Below are 25,117 nucleotides of genomic sequence, written 5' to 3' on the forward strand. Positions count from 1 at the left end.
TGGGAAGGTCCTTCAAGAGAACTAGGTGGTATTGAAGAAGTAAACAACTCTAAAAGAATAGATTGAAGGATTTAATTTTTTGACTTATAAGTATATTTTAGATAGGAGACCCTTGTCCGTTGTACAGCTAGTGAAGATCTTCTCCTATCTGAGGGCTTTCTATTGATCTTGCTATGTCCTTTGCCATGCAGAAGCTCTGCAGTTTTATACAATCCCATTTGTCCAACCTTTCTTTTATTTGTTGTGTTTCTGGTTCTTTATTAAGAAAATATCAGCCTGTCCCAAGGAACCCTAGAGTTTCTCCTATTGCTTCCTGTAATGTTTTCAGGGTGTCTGCTTTGACTTTGAGGTCTTTGATCCATTTGGAGTTGATTCTGGTACAGGGTGATATATAAGGATCTAGCTTTAGTTTTCAACAGGTGTTTAATTAATTTTGCCAGAACCATTTATTGAAGAGGCTGTCTTTCTTCCATTCTATTTTTAGCTCTCTTATTGAAGAATAGGTGGCTCTAGGTCTGTGGGTTCATTTCTGGCTCTTCAGTTCTATTTCATTGGTCCTCAGGTCTGTTCTTAACGCCAGTACCAAGCTGTTTTTATCACTATGGCTTTGTAGTAGAGTTTGAAGTTTGGTATTGGTATTCCTCCAGCACTGTTCTTTCTGTTAAGGATTGTTTTTGCTAATCGGGGCCATTTATTGTTCCATATAAATTTTTGGTTGCTTCTTCTAATTCATTGGGGAAAAACAAAGCCTCAAAGAAATAACTGCCCAATTAATAAGTGGACTAAAGACTTAAAGAAAGACTTCTCTGAAGAGGAAATAAAAATGGCCAATTGACACATGGAGAAATGTTCAACTTCTCTAGCCATAAAAGAAATGCAAATCAAAACAACATTGAGATTCCACCTCACCCCAGTTAGAATGGCTATAATCACGAACTCTAATAACAACAGATGCTGGAGGAGATGTGGCCAGAAGGGAACCCTACTGCATTGCTGGTGGGAGGTAAACTTATTTAATCACTTTGGAAAGCAGTATGGAAGTTCCTCAAAAGACACCACATAGAGCTCCCCTATGATCCAGCAATCCCACTTTTGGGCATTTACCCAAACGATCACAAACAAGGCCATACTAAAGCTACCAGCACAACTTTGTTTACTGCAGTGTTATTCACCATAGCTAAGATATGGAACCAACCCAGATGCCCCTCAGTAGATGAATGGATCAAGAAAATATGGTTTATATATGCAATGGAATTCTATGCCTCCATCAGAAAGAATGGCACTGCCCCATTTGTTAGGAAATGGAAAGATTTGGAGAAAATTATATTAAGGGGAAAAAAAGCCAGGCCCAAAGAAACATAGGTCCCATGGTTTTCCTTATCTGCAGTAACTAGTATATATTTAGGACAAGCAGAAAAGGTCAAAAGCTATGTATACATGACCATGTAAGATGATGCTAAGTGAAATGTACCCCAAGATAGGGACAGGAAAGGTTTTATCTTTCTTGCTGTTGTTATTAATGTACTTACAATGTACTATGTGATGTTTTTGTTTCTTTTGTATGTTCTTCCCCCATGGGATTATTCCCCCACCCCCATTTTCACTGTATTTAATTCTGGTGCCCTACATCTTGTATATACATTTTTCTAATTTGGGGAGAGGAAGGGAAATAAGAAAATGCTGAAATAAGGATACAGGTTGACCCATTGTAACAATGAGATGTACAAGACACTATGTTAAAATGAACTTTACAATATGGGGTGGGGAGGGAGGAGTTGGGGAGGTAGAGTGGGAAGGGATGGTAGGGGAAAAACAAATGAGGGGGGGTAACAATGCTCAACAGGAAATGTACTCATTACCTTACTCATGTAACCTCTCTGTACAGCATCTTTACAAAAAATATATATTAAAAAATTAAAAAAGAATAGATTGAGGTCTTATGAACAGACAAAGGAGAGTAAAATCAAGAGACATTCTAGAATTTTCTTTTTTGGGGGGGAAGGGGGTCCGGTCGTGGGGCCTGAACTCTGGGCCTGGGCGCTGTCCCTCAGCTGTTCAGCTCAAGGCTAGCGCTCTACCACTTGAGCCACAGCACCACTTCTGGCTTTTTCCTTTTTGCTTCTGTGTTGCTGAGGAATCGAACCCAGGGCCTCATGCATGCAAGGCAAGCACTCTACCACTGAACCACCTTCCCAGCCCCATTCTAGAATTTTCTAAAATCTAGGAGACATGGCCAGTTTCAGAACACGGATTGTCCATTGTTGGTGGTGGTGGCGGGGTGGAGGTAGTGGTGATGCTGCTTGTTAGGTCCTTTGGAAAACAGTAACACATTCTACAACCTCCAGCCAAAAAAATAAACATTTACATATTATCACATCATGAAAAAACAATCTTACTATGACCTCTGATATGAAAGTTGGTAATGAATAGTGAAGTTCAGGAAAATAAACTATATCTATCTATCTACCTAACTATCTACCTATCTATCTATCTACCTACCTATCTATCTATCTATCTATCTATCTATCTATCTATCTATCTATCTATCTATCTATCTATCTATCTATCTATCTATATCAATGCAAAGATTCTAAAGGCACTCACTAGGCTGAGGGAGGACAATGAAGAGTTCAAGGATAGCCTAAGCCACACAAGATCTGGTCTCAAAGGGAAAAAAAATTATACAAATGGTGGAGAGTGCATTTCTAAGGCCTCTCTGGAATCCAGATTATTGGATTATGACAAATCAGAGAATGGTTTGTTTAAAAGTAATGATACCATCTCTAATTTAGTAAATAGGAAATGTTACATTACATTGGGATTTGTAATACTGGAGAGATTATGAGCAAAACATTTTTAAAGCACATATCAGGGTAGTAAGAAAAAGGCTTCAAGCATAAACAACACATATTCTCTGTCCAGCAGGCAATGGGTCCTTGCTAAAATGTCCCTCCGGACTCCCAATGGTGGTGCCCAGTGTGTTTTCATGCAATATATGGAAAACTTGCCAATCCATTTCAATGTGTCCTATAATTAAACACTCAGGAAATTCTTTTTTAAAGAAAGGTAAGAGAACAACAGAGAAAAAAGGTAATCTGGCAGTGGATGACCTGTAGACTTAGTGTCTAACATTTAGCTTTATAAACTTGACCTATAATTACCACACTGAAAGACAAGTCAGACTAGCACACCCCACCTCACCACATTATGGTAACAAATGGTTAGCTGGAATAATTGAAAAGAATTGCAAAAGGTGATATTATAGTCAGAAAAGGCTTCCAAAGTGAGGTGATGGGGTAGCTTAGAAAAGGTCATTTCTCTTAAGTGGAAAAAACTACAGGGAGAGAAAGGCAGACCCTTCCATCTATAGTCATCAGATGGAAGAAAATGACCAAGGTTATTTTGCACTTTAGTGAGGTCAGAAGGACAAGAAAAGTAGAGAGTTCATATAGTATAATAGTAAATGTTGAGTTTTATTTTTGATTGTTTTTATTTCACTCTGCAGCCCAGACAGACCTCCAAACTCACAATCCTCATGCTCCAGCCTCCTGACTGCTGGAATTACAAATGTGCCTTAACATGCTTGGATAGTAATTTTTTTCGCTGGTCGTGTGGGGGATAGAATGCAGGGCCTCACATAGGCAAATACTCTACCAGTGAACAATATCACTGGTCAGCCATTTAGAAAGTGTTTTTTGGTTTTTTTTTTAATATTTTTTTGGAGGTGGGATGGTAGTCATGGAGCTTGAACTCACTTCAAGGGTTTTGGTGATTAACTGGAAAGAAGAGTCTCATGGACTTGCCTGGGTAGGCTGGCACTGAACCTTGATCCTCAGATTTCCTGGGTGAGGTCATTGGCCTGAGCCATCAGTACTTGGCTTAGAAAGTATTTTATAAATGAAGAAATGTATGATCTCCTACATAGTCCAGACAGTAGTAAAAATAATAAGAGTCAAACCATAATTAGCTCCCTTAAAGAAAGAAAATCTTTGGGAAGCTTCAAGTCTTACCCCAGTTGAGGAAAGAGTATCTTTCACTACTTGGGAGAGAGATAAGGAAGGAAGGAACTTGTGATCTCAGGGAAGCCATGGGATTGTTCTTTTCTTTCTTTTGGAAAAACAGTCTCAAGATTGTATTCACAATTAGAAAAAGGAAACAACTCAAGTATGGGGTCCTGAGGAGTGTGGCTCAGTGGTAGAGCACTTGGCCTGGGTTCAATCCTTGGCACAATCTAATCAAATCAAAACCAATGAAGCTTGGAACTAGATTGTTGGCCATTTCTCTGCTTAGCCACTCCCCGTGCTAATGCTTGCATCACTCCATGCCCAGCATGCTCTTAGATCTGTGGCTGAGCTCAATGCAGTCAACCTGCAGCAACTTTTATCTTCTGCACAGTGGACCCCTGTACTTCCTGTCCTAACACTTTTTTGCCCCCCTCAGCGTACAGGGACCCTTGTCCTTTTATTGTGGCACTTTGTGGGGTTGTGCTGAGTCCATTTCTTCCAGAAAAAAATGGTATGTTTGGAGAACATTTCCCAAGCTTGCAGGAACATATGGAAGGCAAATGGCCCACCCCATTGGAACTGCTCCTATAGCTCTAGTGAGAAGTCCCACATACAACAGCCACTCAAAACACAAATGCTGAATGATGGGGATCTTCAGATGCCATGAGAGCATCCACTCAAGTACTTAACAATAATATAAGCAAAAAAAAAAAAAAAAAAAAGGAGGAAGTAGTATTAGCAGCAGTAATGGTTGTAGTAGCTGTCACTGTGATTTTAACTAGTTGGAAGTGTGAGATCCAGTTGTGTAAATGTGGCTTTCTAAGCTCTCGAGATTTACTTCCCTCCTACTCAGCTCCCAGGGAACTCTGAACTACAAAAGAAGGTTTGAACAGAGGGGAAAATCAGGATCAAGAGTAACGGAAGGATTTATAGTCGTGTTCAGCAAGTGAGAAATGAACTGATGAGGTAAGGACCTTATTAGTAATGCTTAGGTCAGGATGGGTTAAGATAATAAGAGTCTTGTCACAGTCCAGAGGCAGCCTGGTTGGTTGAAGGCATTTTAGACCTGGCCTAAGGTCCTTAACTGTAAGCATATCAGCAACCTAATGTAATTATTAGAAGATACACAAAAGCAAATTGAAATGTAATCAATTAGTGGGACTTACTGAAGGGTTGAAATACATGTCAGGTAAAGAGAGCCACAAGACAGACCATATTATTTCTTGATCTTTTGTAAGATCACACCGGTGACTAGAATGTCCATTTCTAGAACAGATAAGGTTCTGTCACTTCTTGTATGGATGGACCCCCACCTTTCAGTCCACGTGGGTGGTAGTTATTATTTTTAATGTATCTCTACTTCAGTAAGTCATAAATAAGCTTACCTACTCAAATGACCACAATAAATGATGAGAAATAGCACACTGACCCATAAGCAGCAAAGACCCAGAAGGCAACACTTAAAACATAAACTGCCAACAGTAACCTGATTCAGGTTTCATAAATCAGGGTACCAATGGCCTAAAGAGTGGGAATGAGAGCTCCAGTAATTGCAGCCTTCTGTCTGGGAGCATACTGTAAAAACAGCCACAGTAAGCAATACGCCTGACCAATCAATAGACTCCTATTAACCTCTTGGCCAATTACAGGATGATTGGCTAAGCAAACAAAGAATTATTGGCTGTTTAGTTGGGACTTTATTCAGGCCCCTTCTCTCCCCTGTTTTTCATTCTGTTCTGCCTCTCTTCCCTACCCCCTTTCCTGTTAGGAAAAAAAACATCTGCAAACACCTGATATTCATCTAAGTCAAGGCAGTTGTACAGTCTTGTTAAATTGTTACCACCTTTTCCACAAGCAGTTTTGGCAATTAACCTCATGGCCAGACACTTCAAAGAAAACAACTGTTGAGTTTAACCTCTCTGAGCTACCATAGATTCTTTTATGATTTTTCCTGAAACACTTTCATCCATGGAGGGAAAATGCAGACTGATAAAATTAATGTTTATTTTAATATTTGCTTAATTTATTAAGAAGACAAACACCTTACACATTTGCCTCAACCGGGCATTCCTCATTTCTCAAAGTCTCCACAGAGTGGGGTTTTATTTTAATTTACATTCCCAACACGTGTGTGCACCTCACCACTCTTCCACAAATCCTACATTTGCTGGAATCCAAGGATTTGATACATTTGACCCTCTCTTGCCCTTGTTCACAAATCTCTCATATGTTTCTCAAAACTGCTTAAAAGTTCAGAATGAAAAATGCATGTAAAATTAATGCTAAGAACCAAAGCTGCCATTAAAAATCTATTTTCATTTTATATTTTTACCCTCACAGATATGCTTTTTTACATTAAAAGCAAGGCTAATCTCCGACTCTCGTGAGAATAAACTACTAGCAATAAAGACCAAAATATATGACCAAGCAAGCAATACAATTCTTCTGGAGTAATCTTGTGGCCTAAGCATTGCAGTGCAATTTATGCTATGTAACCAGCTCTTTACAGCTGTATATAATAATGATCATGAGCCCGATCCTACCAGCCAAGGCAGGTTTGTGGAGGTGTTTTAACTCCTTCAGGCCACACAGTTCACTTAGGATTTTAATAAAAGCGATTAAATATTTAGTAGATCCTGAAAACTACCGAATTCTCCTTTCTCGCTTACCAGGTTAGGCCTTGTAAAATTGCCACTAATACATGGACCACTCTTTGTGAAACTTGAAGAACTCTGCAAACAATTTAGAGTATTTGTGTAGCTTTTTGAGAATTACCAAAGAGTTGAAGTGATAAATTGGCAGCCAAGTTAACAGACTTTTGGTTTGATATTTACGGTCTTCAGTACCTTCATGTTATAATGAATTCCATAAAACTTATGAATAATTGCTATCCCAAGGATGACACTCTGCACTATAGTACCATATGGTTTGATAATTTTGTGAAGGGCCAAACAGCACATTTCTATCAACAGTGAAGGAGAGAAGAGAGAAGAGAGCGAAGCCCAGCTACACCATATTTGGAGGGAGACATATGGAGAGTATATTCCCACTGTTGCTCCCCTTCAGCTGTGTAAAGAATGAGCAAGTACAAATAATTAAACCTAACCTGCCGGGAGAGGGGAAAAGGCATAGAGTATCTATGTTCTGAACTATTGGAGCTAACCTTCACTTTAAAAAACTGGGGTGGGGAGGGGGGATCTATAAACATGAGGATTTCCTGTCTCTCGACTAAATGGAAGAAGGTCTGGCAAAGCTGAGCCCAACTTTCTGTAGGGTTGACATGGAATAGAGGAGCAGGTAACCCACTAGAATCCCTGCTTCTCCTGACAAAAATGGCACTGGGGTGTGTGACCCCCACCATGAAACAGTTCAATGAAGTATTTAGAAGTATCTTATACATAGAGGTTGGAATATAGTAAGCCCTCAATAAAAAAGTCCTGTAAGAACTACTATAGCACCAAATAAAACCAGGAGGTTGCATAGATATGGCAGCTAAACATTTTATCAGGCAGAGAATAAGCAAAGTGTTAAAATCTTCTGGGTGTCTCTTTTCTAAAAATCTCTCTAGCGTTTTTCTCTGATGGCATATTTTTTATTTTGAATTTTTGAAATTATCTTTATGTTGTTGTACAAAGGGGTTTCAATTCATCGTGATCCATGTCACTCCTCCCATCATTCTCCCCCATCTCTCCAATCACTACCCATTCCCTCAGGCTACCTCGTTCCATTTGTCTTTCTTTTTTTAAATAGTGTGGCAGATGAATCCAAGGCTTGGTGCATACAAGGCAAGTGCTCTACCGTTCAGCCACACTTCCAGCCCTTTATAAATATCTTGTATTGATATTTGGTAATATCTAACCAATTTATAAAATCAAGTGTGTTGCAATGGAATTCTATGCTTCCATAAGAAAGAATGACATCACCCCATTTGTAAGGAAATGGAAAGACTTGGAAAAAATCATATTAAGTGAAGTAAGCCAGACCCAAAAAGACATAGGCTCCATGGCTTCCCTCATTTGTACTAATTAGTATATGTCTAGGATGATGCTAAGTGAAATGAACTCCAATATAGGGAAGCAAGAAGTTTTGCTTTGTTGTGGCTGTTTTTAATATACTGTGTGAAGTTATTTTTTTTTCTTTCATTTTTTCCCTTTGGTTTATCTCCTGTTGTCACTGTATTTGATTTTGGTGTCCTGTATCTTGTGTGTGTGTGTGTGTGTGTGTGTGTGTGTGTGTGTGTGTGAGAGAGAGAGAGAGAGAGAGAGAGAGAGAGAGAGAGAGAGAGAGAGAGAGAGAGAGAGAGAGTGTAATCTGAATTGGGGAAGGGAAGGGAAAAAACAAAATGGTGAGACAAAGGACAAAGGACAAACCAATGTAACAGTGACACTCAAAAGACAATATGTTGGAAATGAACTTTACAACTGGAAGGGAAGATGGAAGGGGGAGAGAAAGTGGGAAAAAAATGAGGGAGTACCTTTGTTCAACAAGAAATGTACTCATTACCTCATGTATGTAATTGTAACCCCTCTGTACATCACCTTGACAATAAAATTAAATTTAAAAAAATCAAGTGTGTTGAGACTATAAAAATGCCTATATGCAGACAGTTAGGAAAACTGTCAGCTGAAACAAGGAAACAGGCAAGTTATACTAAAGATACCTGGGAAGTAGAAATCCACTAGCTGGATGGTTCAAAGCCAGTGCAGGAAGAAAAGTCCATGAGACTTAACCAGAGCTGGAACTGTGGCTCAAAGTGGTAGAGTACTGGCCTTGAGCAAAAAAGCTCAGGAACAGTGCCTAGACCCAGAGTTCAAGACTTACCATTGAAAAAAAAAAGTTTCTTAAGCATACATTCTGAATGTGTGGGATCCAAAGTAGTGCTTGATTATAAATGATCACTACAGCAATACCTAGAATTCACCTTACCTTCAGGATACTTTTTTTGTTGTTGTTGGTTGTGGGGCTTGAACTATGGGCCTAGGTGCTGTCCCTCAGTTCTTTAACTCAAGAAAAGCACTCTACCACCTGAGCCACAGTGCCACTTCCAGTTTTCTGGTGGTTTATTGGAGATAAAGAGTCTCATGGACTTTCCTGCCCAAGCTGGCTTTGAACTGTGATCCTCAGATCTCAGCCTCCTGATTAGCTAGGATTACAGCATGAGCAACCAGTGCTGGCATTACCTCAGGATTCTTTTACCTTAATTTTGTTTCCATTTTGAAAACCATGAAATTATTTACCAAGTTGATTAGGTTGTTTTAGACAAATGATAGGTAGCATATAGAAGCACATCTAAGAGTGCTAAGCACTACTAAGCACTACTACATCACTTTTTATTATTCCTACTACATTGGGGTAGAACTTGGGTTTGAACTCAGGGCCATGTGCTTGCTAAGTAGTTGCTCTACCAATTGAACCATGCTTTCAGCCTGTCTTGCTTTAGTTATTTATCAGGTAGAATCGTACACTTTTGCCCATGGCTGTCCTCAGATGGTGCTTCATCTACCTATACCTCCTGGGTAACTGGGACCATTCACGTACTCAACTTTGTCCAGCTTATTAGTTGAAATGGTGGCCCTATTAATAGCCCCCAGCTTCTAACAGCTATCTCCTCAATGTATGCTTCAGGAGTAGCTGGGATCCCAGGCTTGTGCCACCACACCTGGCCAGGCCTAGTCATTTTAAACAGTATGTATTTGAAAGCTTTCAAAGGGCCCAAGTGGCACATGAGTGAGGGATGCTGTGCTGGGATTGTGCCAGCTATCTGGGGTAGATCATGCCATGGGGGTTAGGGGAATGTGAGTCCTCAAGGAGGAGAGAAGGGCTGTGGGGGAAAGGACAAAAACATCGCTAACAGAAGGTAAAAGGTAATCTCAGCTTCCAGGAGATTCTAGGAAACAGACAAGGATGATTTTTTAGTTTCTGCAAACAGACGGCCTGGGTTGAAATATGTGAGAGGACAAAAAGTGAAATATGTCATATAGACTACGTTCACAACCAACCTAAAACTTCCTCTGTCCACTCCTGGTAAGCTTTCATAATCAACAGAACTCTCCAGAGAGCAAAAGGATTTCTGGTCATTCTTGTTCCAAGGTTAAGGTATTCCACTATAATTCTTATTTTCTTGATCAATTTTGGTAAAGGGGGAGGGCTCTTTGTGCTGAACATTTAAGCCCGATTTTCAAAAGTAACATTAAATAATACAAGGGCCTGGTGCTATGCTGCATAGTTCGGTGCTGAACTCCTGCACAGATCAGCAAGATGGTTGGAAATGCCTCTTTCTGTCTGTTTTCCATCTCTACAATCTGTGTACTCAGTAGAGTGTGAAGAGAGCTTCTCTTCTCCTCCCAACATTCTCCCCATGGTCCTCACAGATCCACCCCCCACCCCACCCCCGCCTTCTCTCCATAGCCCTGCAGCAGAGCACAGGAACTAGAGCAAATGCTTTTGTGAATTAAGAGATCTTGTGAGCGTAAATTTGGTCAGGCTGCTCCTTTCTGCAGGCCAGACCCTGCTGCTGCCTCAGGATGTGAACTGTCAGTTTGCATAGCTGGTGATGAGTTGCAGAACCATCAGCAAAGGTGAAGACGGCAGAAACAAGAAAGATTCAAGACTGGTGGAAATCATTTCACAAGGAAAATTTCAGCCATCAGTGGGAGGAAGCTTTGAAAAATGCTGCCATTTCCGAGTCAGAATGAAGGAAAAATTAAATTACTGCCGGTGAGGCGAGCCAAAGTTGCATCTCCCTCCAGGGAGAGTTTTGATAATGGTAAACATTTGACAGCTGGCCTGGAGTTGTTATCTTGTTCTAACAGTTGTTATGGTCTAAATGAATATTTCTGATAAGGAAACAGAAAGAAAAATTTAAACACTTTTATATTTTTACATTTTAAAATTTACAGTGGTAAGCCAAGCAGGTTTAGAGCAATTTGTCACTGAGGGCCTACCCAAATGTTAGAATAATCCCAATCTGGGAATTTTACCAGTATCATCATTTCTATATGGAGTAATTTTTGATGTAAATCAACTTACTAAGAAAATACCTTTAACCTTTGGCTCTTTCAACAGCCAGTAAAAACAGTCCCAACAGCTGAAGTCAAGAAAATAAAGTTAAAGACATATATGATGAGCTAGGGAACCTGCAGAAAAATACTGTGCTTTTAGATGACTATGTTTTAAAGTTATTGTCGGTCAACAATTATAAAATTTCAGACTTTCACATATTCAATTTTTTAATATATTAATCCAAACCTTCCAAAAAGGTAATGAGATAGAGAACACAGCATTTAGTCTACAAATAAGCACGTTATGGGTGTCTGAGAATCTTGCAATACCAAAAGATGTAGAATGCCTGAAGGGATATTTCATTATGAAAACACTTGTTCCGGCTGGGAAGGTGGCTCAGTGGTAGAGTGCTTGTCTAGCATGCTTGAGGCCCAGGGTTCAATTCCTCAGCACCACATAACCAAAAAAGGCCGGAAGTAGTGCTGTGGCTCAAGTGGTAGAGTGCTAGCATTGAGCTGAAGAGCTGACGGACAGCGCCCAGGCCCAGAGTTCAAGCCCCACAACTACCACCGACAACAAAAAAAGTCTAACAAAAACAATTGTTCAATTCCTAGATACAGCCTAAGAAAATAAGTCTGGGTGATTGTCTGAAGTGTTCCAGATCTTTACATAGGATCTGGACATACATGTAGAAGCTCCAGAAGAGATAAGCAAGAGTCCCTTGCCTTACATGGATTTGCTGATTCTTATGTCTTCAGAGAGAGGGGCAAATTTCTGAGACTCCTATATCATGCACAACCCACCTACAAAAGACTATCAGTACTCCTAAATTTACTTCCTCTTACAGCTCACTAAAGAGTATATAACCAGTGACACAAAAAGGAAACAGACAAAAGCAAAGAGAAGGAAAAAGTCAGGAAACTATACTGTGGAATGGACAAAAACTCAGAGCTAATATTTTCCAAGAAAAATTTTACAAATTTTGGGCACCACTGGTCTAAAATGTAATTGGTGTAAAGTTGTGGGAATTTATTGTATAGTATACAGAAAACAAACAAACAAACAAAAAAAAACACTGCTCAAAAACCACCTACTATTGAATGCTATGAAGCATTCAATCTCTATCCTCAAGAAGTAGTGGGTGCATCCTTCTCCCCCACAGCAAATCTCAAACCAAATTGGTAGACAGCTCACCTTTCTGTAATTTTCATTACAGAATGTATATGCAAGAATGCTGCCCTAACCAAAGGAAAAGTATACAAAATATTTCCCAGATATTCCTTACACACACACACACACACACACACACACACACACACACACACACACACACACACACACACACACACACACACACACACACACACACACACACACACACACACACACACACACACACACACACACACACACACACACACACACACACACCCCAAAATCAGAAGATCTACCTTTATCCTTTATTTGTGGGAAGTAAGAATTTCATTATTTTCCCCCCCTAGAGACTTGGCCCTGCCTTAATATGAAAGTATATAAATTGATATTAAAGTATGGTATTTTGAGAATGTTTCAAAGTAAGGTCAAACTGGTGTTAAAAACCCTACTAGTGAAGGCTAAAATAACAGTCTGGCTGAGCAGTCTTAACTGCAGCTGACTCCAATTACTAAGTACATCCTAGTGATGATTTTTACTAAAAGAAACAATACAAGCAAGTATTTGAGTTAAAAAGTAAAGTCAAAGACAACTTACTCCTAAGCAAAAAGGAATAAATCCTATATTGGCAGCTGGCAATCAACTTCACTTTTTACCACTGAAAAAGTAATCAGAAAAAAAAATGAGAGGAATTTTAAGAGAATAAATGCTATGAAGATAATGTTTCTTTTGACAAAAAACATCCATAATAAATTGTAAGAAATTGGGACTGACAGAATGGCTCCATTGGTAGGTATCTGCTAGGCAAGCACAGGACACTGAGTTCAAACTCCAGTACAAACACACACACAAAACATGAAAGAAATACACGGGGAAAATAAGTATGGAAACGGTGCTTTTAAATACATAAACTTACAATTGAAATTTTCAGAGTGTTACACAAAAAATGAAAGATATTGTAAAATTTACAACCACAAGAACCATCACACCAGGCCAAACTTGCTCCATTCACACACACACATTCCCTATTCCAAATCCCAGATGCCATCTATGATATTTTGATCAGACACATATAGGACACGGAGAAGAATAGATCTTCCAAGTGAATTATTCCATACCGACTGCCTCCTTCTGCTTTACCTGTTTCCCGGAATCTTCTTTCTTTCTCTTTCTCTCTCTCTCTCTCTCTCTCTCTCTCTCTCTCTCTCTCTCTCTCTCTCTCTCTCTCTCTCTCTTTCTTTTTGTCGGTTGTGTGGCCTGAACTCTGGGCCTGGGCACTGTCCCTCAGCTCTTTAGCTCAAGGCTAGTGCTCTACCACTTGAGCCACAGCACCACTTCTGGCTTTTTCTGCTTATATGGTGCTGAGGAATGGACCCCAGGGCCTCATGCATGCAAGGCAGGCACTCTACCACTGAGCCACCTTCCCAGCCCCCAAATCCACTTTCTGATGACAAATCTCTGCACTGTTATCACTAGTAGTTGTATTCCCTAGGAACTCTAGAAATCTAGTAAAACAGAGGGCATTAATTAGTTACACAGAATTGTTATTCTAAATGAGGACTGATGACCTCCATATAGCCTATCATTTTTAACATTCTCTGATTCCTCTATGCAAATGTCTTCTGAGAAATGTTCAAAACTGCAGTTGTAACATCATTCAGTGTCCAGGAGAGCCACACCTAACAGTGGTTAAGACATCTGCTTTGGTCATAGGAATCTGAAGTTAAATATAGCCCTGGCAATGAATCTTTGTCATTGGTTAATGAATTACTCTTTCTAAGTCCCTGTCTCCCTGCCTCTAAAACTTAGCTAAACTCTACCTTATGGAATTGTCAACAAGATTAAATGAGATAATGTACAAAAATCACATAGCCAATATTCTAACTCATAGTTAGACCTAATTTTTTTCCAAGCAACTACAATCTTTTGTGTAATGAATATTAAGAAAAAAAAAAGCAGAGGTGTCTGAAGGAGGAAGAAAGAGAGAAAATGTTATGGCATTTTTCTTTCAGGATGTTGAGTATCATCTCTGTGATTGTTAATGAAACTTCCATAATAAACTCAATCTGGAAAAATGAATGATTCATGAATGTCCAAAACATTTAAGCAACCCATTTCCCCCACCCCAAATGTCAAGGACCTTGCTTGTACAATGTAATGCTTATATATTGGTTTAAGTATTAAAGGTCAATAAACCAGTCATGTCAGTTGTACAGGTGAATCAGGTAAAGACAAGAGGTAGTATTGATAATAAAAAGGAGCTCTGGCAATGGATCCACCTCACCTCTTCATGCATGCACCATTTCATTTGATACTGAAAAAAACAAACACTCAAAGAAACAATGGGCCCTGGGTAACATGCCTCTTACTTGCCTAACATTTGTCAACGCACTTGCAGAGTAAGACTAAATCATGCAAAAATCAAATCACTGTCCTACAGCCTGGAATGTGCCCAATGTTACACAGCCATTCTATAAGGAAAAGAATGGACATGAAAGCTTTCTCTAAGAACTGTCTACCTATTTAGTAATTTGTCTCAAGCTAGAAGCTTTCTGCTGACTTTACAGTGAAAGTATTTTTTTTCCTTTTTCTTTTACATTCCCAAGTTATGGAGAGAGACTATTCAAGGATGTCAAAAGATCAGAAAATGAAATATTTCTCCAGAAAGCAAAATATTAAAAAGATTACCAATTTTATTTTAATGTGGCTTCACAAAGTATGCTTTGGTGGCTGTGATTGCTTGGTAAATGTTTAACTATGCTAACCTCTTAATGGAGTTACTTTGCTTAGTCTTTCCCACATCTATGCAATCTGCTGCTAGAATAATCTTCCCCAGCTAAAAACTCTCCAATAGTATGCAGTTCCAACTCTTCCTCCAGCACTTTTTTTTCAGTCTGGTCCTAACCTCCCTTGACAGTTGGATCCTCCACAACTTCCCCTCATGTATCTTTGCTATATATTCAAAGCAGATTCCTGTTCTCCCAAATTAGTCCAGCATGTGTGTGCCTTTGTGCCTTTGTGTCTTGCCAATAGGATACCTTTTCCTCAATCTTCACCTGTCAACATTTCACCTATTCCTAAAAGTGAAGCTCAAATGACATTTTCCCCCCAGGAGACTCTCTGATCATCTGTTATAACTAACCTTTCCCTCCTCTGTGCCCTGAGAGAACTCCATTTGCCCTGTTCTACGGTCACCAGGGTTTTATTGTTATCAGCCGAATTCCAAGTCTGTAAGGGTGAGAAGACAGGCCTTCTTCACTTTTTGTTACCCTCTTTAGTAAGAAACACAGTTCTTTAAATCAACCTGAACCAGGCTACATATAGCAGAGCTAGGAAACCATCAAATAACAGCATCTGCACCTCTTCTCTTAGGTAGGAGATTGTATAAAGGAATTCTTTAAAGGAATTTTCTAAATTAGCTTTACTAATATGTGGCCATTATGGTTTCTACTATAGACAAAGCTTGCATTGAGCTCACATGATATGTGCCCAGAATACAAAGGGAGTGGCTGTTCCTGTTCCCTGCTCAAGTCTTGACAGAAAGAAAAACCAAAGACACATGTATAAGGGCAAACAACCAAATAATAAATTTATAAACAGTATTTTTATACCTTATAAAAAGAGCAAATCATAAGTGAGAAGGGGAAAATATTTTTGTACTTTTTTCCTCAAGATCTTTAAAACTGTAGATTAGATCATTTAAAACTTTAAGGAAAAAGGGCTGGGAAGGTGGCTCAGTGGTAGAGCGCTTGCCTTGCATATATGAGGCCCTGGGTTTGATTCCTCAGCACACATAAGCAGAAAAAAAAGCCGGAAGTGGTGCTGTGGCTCAAGTGGTAGAGTGCTAGCCTTGAGCTGAAGAGCTGAGGGACAGCGACTGGACCAAAAAAAAAAAAAACAACTTTAAGGAAAAATGTACAAAGGAGGAGTCCTCAATGCTTGATAAGAAATGTACTCATTATCTTGCCCATGTAATTGTAACCCCTCTGTATAGTATTTTCACAATAAAAAATAAATAAAAATTAAAAAAATGAAAAATGCAAAATCCTTGATCATACATACACACACATACATATCTTTAATTCAGAACTTGAACCACTAGTGATTCAGGGCAAGTACAATTGGAAATAAATAACCTCTTTGTAAAACTACTTAATAATAATTTTAAAGTTAATTTATTCCTGAAAAACAAAAAGTTGGAAATATACTTCTATTTCCATTATACATGAGTTGCTTTTTTTCTTTTTATTTATTTATTTATTTATTTATTTATTTATTTATTTATTTATTTATTTGGGTCAGGTCGTGGGGCCTGAACTCTGGGCCTGGGCACTGTCCCTCAGCTCTTCAGCTCAAGGCTAGCGCTCTACCACTTGAGCCACAGCGTCACTTCCGGCTTTTTGCTTATGTGGTGCTGAGGAATCGAACTCAGGGCCTCAGGCATGCAAGGCAAGCGCTCTACCACTGAGGCACCTTCCCAGCCCTGAGTTGCTTTTTTTCTAGATCTAATAGATGTAAAGAAATAAAAATATAAAGTAAGTTTAAACATAACTCATCAAATAAATTAAGATGCCATTTCATATAGAATATTTCTTTTGTAAAGAATGTATCCCAAATGAAAGCATATCAACTTATTGTGAGTTTTCTACTTTATCTTGATAAATTATTAGGGGATGGAAAGAATAATAAAAAAATATGGAATCTTTTAAGAATACTAAAAAAAATGCCCAAATCTAAAAAAAAAAAAGTTAATATACCTAAATGTAGCTGTCATATGGTCCAAGAGCCTCCAAAAATGTTCTCATTAAATAGTAGGATTTCAGTAAGGCAAAATTTTCTATGCCAACAATATTTCTTAAAGACTTAAAGCATTCAGATCTAGCACATTATTAATGTTTTTCCTCAATGTCTCAACACTGACTTGTAAGCAGGTCAATTATTTTGTCAGGTCAACAACAACAACAACAAGCAAAATTGCTTAATGTAAGAGTTTCAGAAACATTGAAGAAACTCTAGAATACTTTGCCACCACCAGAGTAACCATGTCCAAGAACATAACCATACACATAAGCAAGGTGTAACGGTGATTTTTAAATGTGTAAACAGTCCTTACTTTCTATATATGAAAGTGATTGAATCTGAAACTGAGGTCTTTGGCTCTGACAGGGTTTGCCGGGTTTGTGGTTTGGTCAAAGCTAAGATTTGTAAAGCTGTGCTGTCTAATATGAGAGCCTTCAGTCCACATGGCTACTTAAATTTAAGTTAATTCAGTTCCTTCCTCACAATAACCACATTTCCACTGCTCAGTACACACATACTGTAAATCACAGATAGAACTCCTTTCCATCATTACAGGAAGTTCTATTCTATAGTGCCATTCTAAAGACAACTGTCTTATCTAAGAGGTTGTATTTGTATAGGGCCACTGTTCCTTGATTCTGTGTAAAAGACAGAAATGATAAGGCAATGGATATACTTTTGGATATGGTAAGCTGAAGATTAACTGTTCACAATAATTCAATAATGCCTACCACCTCAGGTTACAGAAAACTAACTACCATAAAACAACAACAAATCTTTACTGTAATAGTATGCATGTTGTATGCCCCCCCCCCAAACCCATTAGTTCAAGGCTTGGTCCCCAGGATAGTATCAATGGGAAGCAGGGGAACCTTTAAGAGGTTAAGTCTTGTGGGAGGTCCTTAGGGAGGTACCTTGCAAGGGGATGTGCCTCTTTAGCACTGCTACATGTTCTGGCCATGTGTTCTGCCTTACCCAAAGCAAAAAGGCAAATCAATTGTGAAATGGAACCTCCCAAACTGTGAGTCAAAATAAACCTTTTCTCTTTGTAAGTTATCTGGTTGAGTATTTTGTTCCAATCATGGAAAACTGACTAATACATTGTCCAGAAACTATGTGGGCTGTTTTATGGATAAACAGTATTTCACATTTTGGGGAGAAAAATACTTCCCATTCTTTCTTTTTTTTTTTTTTTGGTCGCTCATAGGGCCTGAACTCTGGGCCTGGGCACTGTCCCTCAGCTCTTCACCTCAAGGCTAGCACTCTACCACTTGAGCCACAGCGCCACTTCAGGGCCTCATGCATGTAAGGCAAGCACTCTACCACTAAGCCCCCTTCCCAGTTCCCCTCCTCCCATTATTTCAAAATTGCCTTTACCTACTATATACACATATATCTTTGTAACATACAGATATTTTTACCTAGCAAGAAAGTTGGGTGGCATATAACTGCTTATAGAAGCACTGTGGTCAGGTGTTTTGGACACAGACTTGAGAACACACAACAGTTGAGTTTTAGCTCACTAGACACTTGCTCGTGATATGATGATTGAACAATCTAATGAATTGTCTACATTTCCCCTAAAGTAAGAACTAATAATCAGTCAGGTCACTTTCCTAGTCTTGAAGTGAGTATTGAGTAACAATGTTTATTTGACATCAACCAGGATAGTAACAGTAGCAACAACTAGGAAAACAAACAAAAGCAATAATCATTCCACTAACAATAACTAATAGCAAACCAAGTTTAAAAAATTGTTGGTGAGAAATGAGACATAACACATACATTTGAAGTATATAATTCAATGTGATTCAGGTGTCTTAATTCTCAACTCAACCTTTTCTCAGTAACTGGTGGTTTCCAGGGGAATGGTTCTCAAATGGAAACCACTTTACCTACCAAGGGATATTTGGCAATGTACAAGCCAAAGGATGTAAGACATCTATAATGTATGTGTCAGCCTCAAATAAAGAATAATTCAGTCAAAAATAGAAATCAGGCTTAGGTTGATTAGTCCTGTTCCAGTGGTATAAAGATGAACAAAAGACTAGCTGTCTTGAAAAACTTAAGTGCCTGGTGAAGCAGGGCAATATAGAAACACAACTGTTGGGCTGGGAGGGTGGCTCAGTGGTAGAGTGCTTGCCTAGCATGCATGAGACCCTGGGTTCAATTCCTCAGCACCACATAAACAGAAAAAGCTGGAAGTGGTGCTGTGGCTCAAGTGGTAGAGCGCTAGTCTTGAGCTGAAGAACTGAGGAACAGCGCCCAGGCCCAGAGTCAAGCCCCAGGACCAACAAAATAAATAAATAAATAGAATGAAACACATCTGTGTCCAGGAGGCTAAGAAGGGCAGCAGAGTAGAAGAGGGAAGCTTCAGTCAAATTATTAAAGTCAAACGCACATTTTCCAGGGATACTTGGGATAGGACGTTGTCTTTTTATTTAGGTAGCTAGAGCATCATGATATATACAAAATACTCTGGAGTCTACAAAGTCCACTAGATGGCATAGGTAGCAATGAAGGAAGGAGGGGTCGGAAGAAAGATGAGATAATAGAGAAGAGTGAGGCTGACAGGAGGGATTCATAGACTTTGTTTGCCATGCTACAAGTATTTTCTGTAAAGAGCCAGACAGTAAGAATCTTTTGGGCATATGGTCTCTGCTACAATTGTGCAATTTTGCTATCAGAGTTGGGACAATCAACACATAAATGAAGGACCATGACTATATTCCTTTAAGACTTAATTAGTGCCCATGTAATTGTAACCCTTCTGGTACGGTATTTTTCACAATAAAAAAATTAGTACTAAAACTGAATGTCATAGAAATTTCAGGCTTTGGAAAATATCACTCTTGATTTTCTTCCCCTACCACTTAATGTAAAAACTGATATTAGCCCACGGACTATATATGAACAGGTGGTGGCAGCAGTCTGCCAGCCGTGTTGTGATACATACACAGGGCCTCAAGGTGACAACTTAGCTGATGAAATTGAGGCAGAACATTTCCTTTTTCAGATCTCTAGAAGTACTGACCATCTTTCTAGCTATTTCCTGCTAAGGAGCTAATGTACTTGGATTTAAAGGTTTGTTCTTCATTTCTTCATATACTAGTTTCAATAAGATGGTATGTTAACTCAAAGAAATAAAAAGCTTAGTTCAGGCCACTGTGGTGAAATGACATTTACCTAATGCAGATACAAATTTCGTATTAATTAGTGGGCACTTGACATTGATGCAATCTGATTAGTGTAGCAGCTTCAGCCTTAAACTAACTTCCCAGAACAGAACATGTCCTTGAATTAAGAGAATTAGGGTAAGTGACAGAAAGTGCCACCAAGTAAGAAACCATTTATATTCACCTATTAAAACTGAAGACAAGCCAGGTGCTGGTGGCTCACACCTGTAATCCTAGCTACTCAGGAGGCTGAGATCTGAGGATCATGGTTCAAAGCCAGACAGGGCAGGAAAGTCAGTGAGACTCTTATCTTCAATAAACCACCAGAAAACCAGAAGTGGCGCTATAGCTCAAGTGGTAGAGCACTAGCCTTGAGCTGAAGAGCTGAGGGACAGCACTCAGGCCCAGAATTCAAGCCCCACAACCAACAACAACAAAAAAAATTGAAGACAATACTAAACACTGCACAGAATTTTCAGAGACAAGAAACAGGGCACCTGACTTCAGGCTCTCACTGTACCCTACGGTCCTGATTTGATCTCAAGTCAGATTCTGGAGACTTCAAGCTACTTGTGTGTTTAATTTGCTACTATTTTCGACAGAGGAGTATGGGCCAGGTGCTAGCTTTAATCCTAGCTACTTGAGAGACAGAGATAGGAAGGACTGCATTCCAAGGCTAGCCCAAGTAATAGTTGACCACATGCTGGGAAGCATAGGCTGGGGGCAGAGGTCCATATCTCCAGGTAACAAGCACAAGAACCTAATTTTAAAAATCCCCTAAAATGAAAAGGTCTGGCTGGAGGTGTGGCCCCAGTGATGGATCACTTGCCTACACGTGGTACTCCCTGAACTCCAACTAATATTGCAAAGAAAATAGACAGAGGGAGACAAGAAAGAAAGAGACAGAGAGAGAAGTAGAGAGAGAGACTGAGACTGATCATATAAACTAGAATTCTGAAGAAAAAATATTGCTTTTACTAAACAAACAACAACAACAAAAAAAAAAGTTTTTGAGACTGGATCTACATTGCAGAGGCTGGCCTAGAAAGTGCTATGTGATCCAGGCTGGCCTCAAATTTATGATCCTCCCTCTTCTGCCTTTTGGCTTGCTTTTTACTGAGTTTTTAAAACTATCTTTTATTAAAGAAACTATGAGAAAAGCAAAGCACTAATCTGGGAAACAGTTCTTTCAAAACTTGCTACATTATGATTCTTTTTTTTTTTTTTTTACCTTTGGAAGAGCCATGTATGGGACCCCATTATTACTAATGCCATTTGAAATCTTAAAAAAAATTAGGGATACTTAATATTCTTTTTATGAACAGATTGAGATGTATTAATCTTTCTTAGGGGAAATATGATGTCAAAATGAGGATTAAATATACTTGTAAGTGATACCTGTGTAGTATACGCTCAATATTAGCCATCATTAACTTGAAATATCACTATAATCACCATTTTTAATTGTTTCTATAATGTTTTACCATGACAGAGTCCTCCCAATCTTTAAATACTTCCCTATAATTCTGCCAACTTATCACGTTGTCAAAAACTTCAACTTCCTCATCTATAAAATGGGAATGAAATATGACAATATTCATAAAGTACTGAGTGTAATACCTAACAGATTTTTTTTAAGCCAATACATGTTATTAATGGTCTATACTTTTTTTGAGGGGGGGGGGTCGGTTGTGGGACTTGAACTCTGGGCCTGGGCCCTGTTCCTCAGCTCTTCAGCTCCAGGCTAGTGCTCTACCACTTGAGCTACAGCACCTCTTCCAACACAGCAAACTTTACCTCCCCTTTACAGAAAACACCCTTCCAATTTATCTGTTTAAAGGGGCCAAGGAAATAATCCATTTCCTTTTCCCTCTTTTCTATCTAGTTTTTCTTACATGTTCCCAAATCCTCAAAGAAAGATTAGTATGTTCATGAAATCTCAATATGCCTTTTGGACACCAACAAAAACAAAGACCAGTATTGTTAGTATTTCAAATTGGGAAATACTTAAGAGTGAAACAGACTCTGAAAAATTACTGTCTTTCTCCCTCTGTTAACAGAAAAGTAATATTAACAGCTTAAATTTGCATGGAATTCTATTGCCCTAGAGTATATTCCTGAAGGAATCCCAGAAACTTGGTCATTAGTCCAGCAGTCTCACCCTTCACCTTTTGGCAGATGAGCTGTAGCAGATTTTGGCTTTTTCTACAGAACTTGTACTTGACATCATTTAGACTCCGAACCTAAGGGACCCATCCTCAGTAGAAACAACATAATTGTGAAAGGCCTTGCCCAGCTTTTTTCTCAAAGCATGCTCTTAAATCTTTAATCTTGGATTTGTTTTTGTTTTGTGCTGGTACTGGGACATGAACTCAGGGCCTGGTCACTGTTCTTTATAGCTTTTTTACTTTAGGCTAGCATGTTACCACATGAACCACAACTTCACTTCTGACTTTTTGCTGGTTAAGTGGAGGTTAAGAGTCTCAAGGACTTTCCTGCCTAGGCTAGGTTTGAACCTTAATTCTCAATCTAGCTTCCTGAGTACACAGTACTACAGGTGTGAACCACCAGCACCCAGCTTGATCTTATTAGCTAGCACTTTACCAACTGAGCCCTGCTTCTTCCCCCATAATTTCGTATGTTTTTCAGAACAAGGTAATTTCCAATACTTCTTTATATCTGAGAAATGTTAAATTCATCATCATCAGTTCCTTGTATTCTTTTGTTTTATGAATGGTTTTGTTTTAAAGCTTTTGCTTTGTTTTGGTAGAGACAGAGGTAAAAATTCACAGACCTAACTTTGTCTTTGGAATTCAAATCTTTCAGTAAGTCCATCATGACACTTTATGATCTTTGCTTGGTTTCTTTTATATCTTCCTATTAATCCACATGCACATCTGGTTAGGAGCTTCTCATTCATGACAAATGGGTGATAGCCTCATCTTGTCCTTCTTTGTCTTCATGTTGTGTCCTCAGCATTTAGTAAAGCATGAAGGATACAAAACAACAGAACATGTAGGGTATGGACAGTGACTTAATCTTACTTAACCACCTCATGGCTTTCAAGGTATCTTTTTTCCCCAAGTGTTCTCAATTTGGTATTTAGAACAATGTATTTCAGAGATTCATTGTGTAAATCTATCATAACTAATCTACAACTTGAGTATTTATTCCAATCTTACAGAACCATCTGAAGGAAAATAGAATTTGGGTTAAGTTGGTGAATAAATAGGGGCATCTCAGCCTACTGATATTGAAACCACTGATTTGAGAGATGACCAAAGCCCATGTTCAAACACTGCTACTTCTCTGTAAAGTTCCCACTTCCATTTAAGCAGTTTGGGAATGGTATCTTCAGTTATGGACAAACATTAGCTGTGAAACTTAGACCTAGTTGTGAATTGGTTTTTCCTAATGACATTCTGTCTTGTAAAAATACGAAGGGAAGGTGATTATAGGTACCTAACATCCAATTTAGTCAAAATCACTGAAAAAAAAACAAACAACAAAACAGAAGTGTGATTTAATGATCTGAGAAATTAGGCAAAAGTGTCAAGTCTGAAGAATTTAAAAATGGTTATAGGTCAAAGCATTAAAAACTTCTTTGGAGATGGAGTAGCTATAAGGGGAGCATGGTGAGGTATCTGCCTGGGGTTAATTGCAACGCTGCATGAAAAGCAGTTAACAAGTGAGAATTAGAACACCCAGGAGGAAAAGAAAAATGTTTCCAGTGCCATGAGAAATAAACAACAAAGAAGAAATATTTCCTTTGGCTACCACTACCTCCTTTTCAAAAGCTCAGAGGAGCTGCAGGGAATGCCAAGGACTGGTTTTCTCTCAACTCCCTCTGAAACATTTGTCTTCATTACCACTCTTTTTAATCAGGGTTCCTTCATGAGTGTTTCTGCTCAGCCCCTTAGGGGCAGCTCTGGTCTGCGATAAATCAGAATCCACACCGCAAGTCACTAATCAGCACTCTCAAGGAAAGAAAAACAGAGAAGTGCAGACCACTACAGGCTGAAAAGGCCTGGGGGCATACAGGCCTCAAGGAAGAAAGGCCTTTATGCAGACATAAGTTGGCAAAGGTGGAATGACACTCAAATGTTAAGCATAAATTGTTCATACTTGATGGGTGAGTTTGGAATATAACTTTTTTCTTGATGGTGGTACTGACATATGAAATTTAACATGTTAGATGAAGATCAACATAGCTGATTAGTATCACAGTTTACTCTGGAACCTACGATTCTTCTACACATTTTCTACACCCATGTTCTGCATGGGTCAAATATTAAATAATACCAAAGAAGGTAGCTAGGCCTCCACAATTAATTGACTTACCTCAACTGAAGTCAGAAGTGTAATTTTAAAAAAATTGTTATTATAAAAGTGATATACAAAGGGGTTACAGTTACATAATGCAATTTCTTTATCTGTAAAATATGATTCACATTAAGAAATACATAGGAGCTGGGCAGCTCATGCACCTAATCCTAACTATTCAAGAGGCTGAGATCTGAGGATCATGGTTCAAAGCCAGCCAAGGCAGGAAAGTCCATGAAACTCTTATCTCCAATTAACCACCAGAAAACCGGAAGTGGTGCTGTGGCTCAAATGGTAGAGTATCTGCCTTAAGCTGAAGAGCTGAGGGACAGGAGTTCAAGCCCCATGACCAACAACAACAAAAAAGAAATATATAGGACTTATACATAGGATTGAGTTACTAAAATTTCCCCCCAAAATCCAAGAAAATATTACAAATTGTGCTCGCTTCGGCAGCACATATACTAAAATTGGAATGAAAATATTACAAATTATTTTTCTGAGTATATTAATGTGTTAAAGAGCTAATAGAATTTATGGAAATGAGAAAAATTAATTTTTCAAAGGAAGAGAGATCTCGATTATGGCAAGTCCTTCCACAACTCATGAACATAGGCTCCATGTAGAATCTATCCAGAGAGAGAAAAACAGTTCCTAGCC

The 25,117-nt window shown here is 38.8% G+C and overlaps 1 protein-coding gene across 12 annotated transcripts in view; it reads right to left on the minus strand.

Moving 5' to 3' along the window:
* Positions 1-25,117, minus strand: part of Bcas3 (BCAS3 microtubule associated cell migration factor) — a 525,475-nt gene that overhangs the window by 228,237 nt on the left and 272,121 nt on the right. Inside the window, exon 24 of one of the 12 annotated variants that reach the window (XM_070027092.1) lies at positions 10,812-10,840. The exons of the other annotated variants lie outside the window; for them this stretch is intronic. Coding sequence (XP_069883193.1) covers positions 10,827-10,840 — 14 coding nt within the window. The 3' untranslated portion in view covers positions 10,812-10,826. Of the gene's footprint in view, positions 1-10,811; positions 10,841-25,117 lie in introns of those variants that run through there. 12 annotated transcript variants of the gene reach the window in all.

The sequence above is a fragment of the Dipodomys merriami genome, unplaced genomic scaffold (genome assembly GCF_024711535.1).
Source record: "Dipodomys merriami isolate MVZ:Mamm:240054 unplaced genomic scaffold, mDipMer1.0.p SCAF_19, whole genome shotgun sequence".
Classification (NCBI taxonomy): Eukaryota; Metazoa; Chordata; class Mammalia; order Rodentia; family Heteromyidae; genus Dipodomys; species Dipodomys merriami.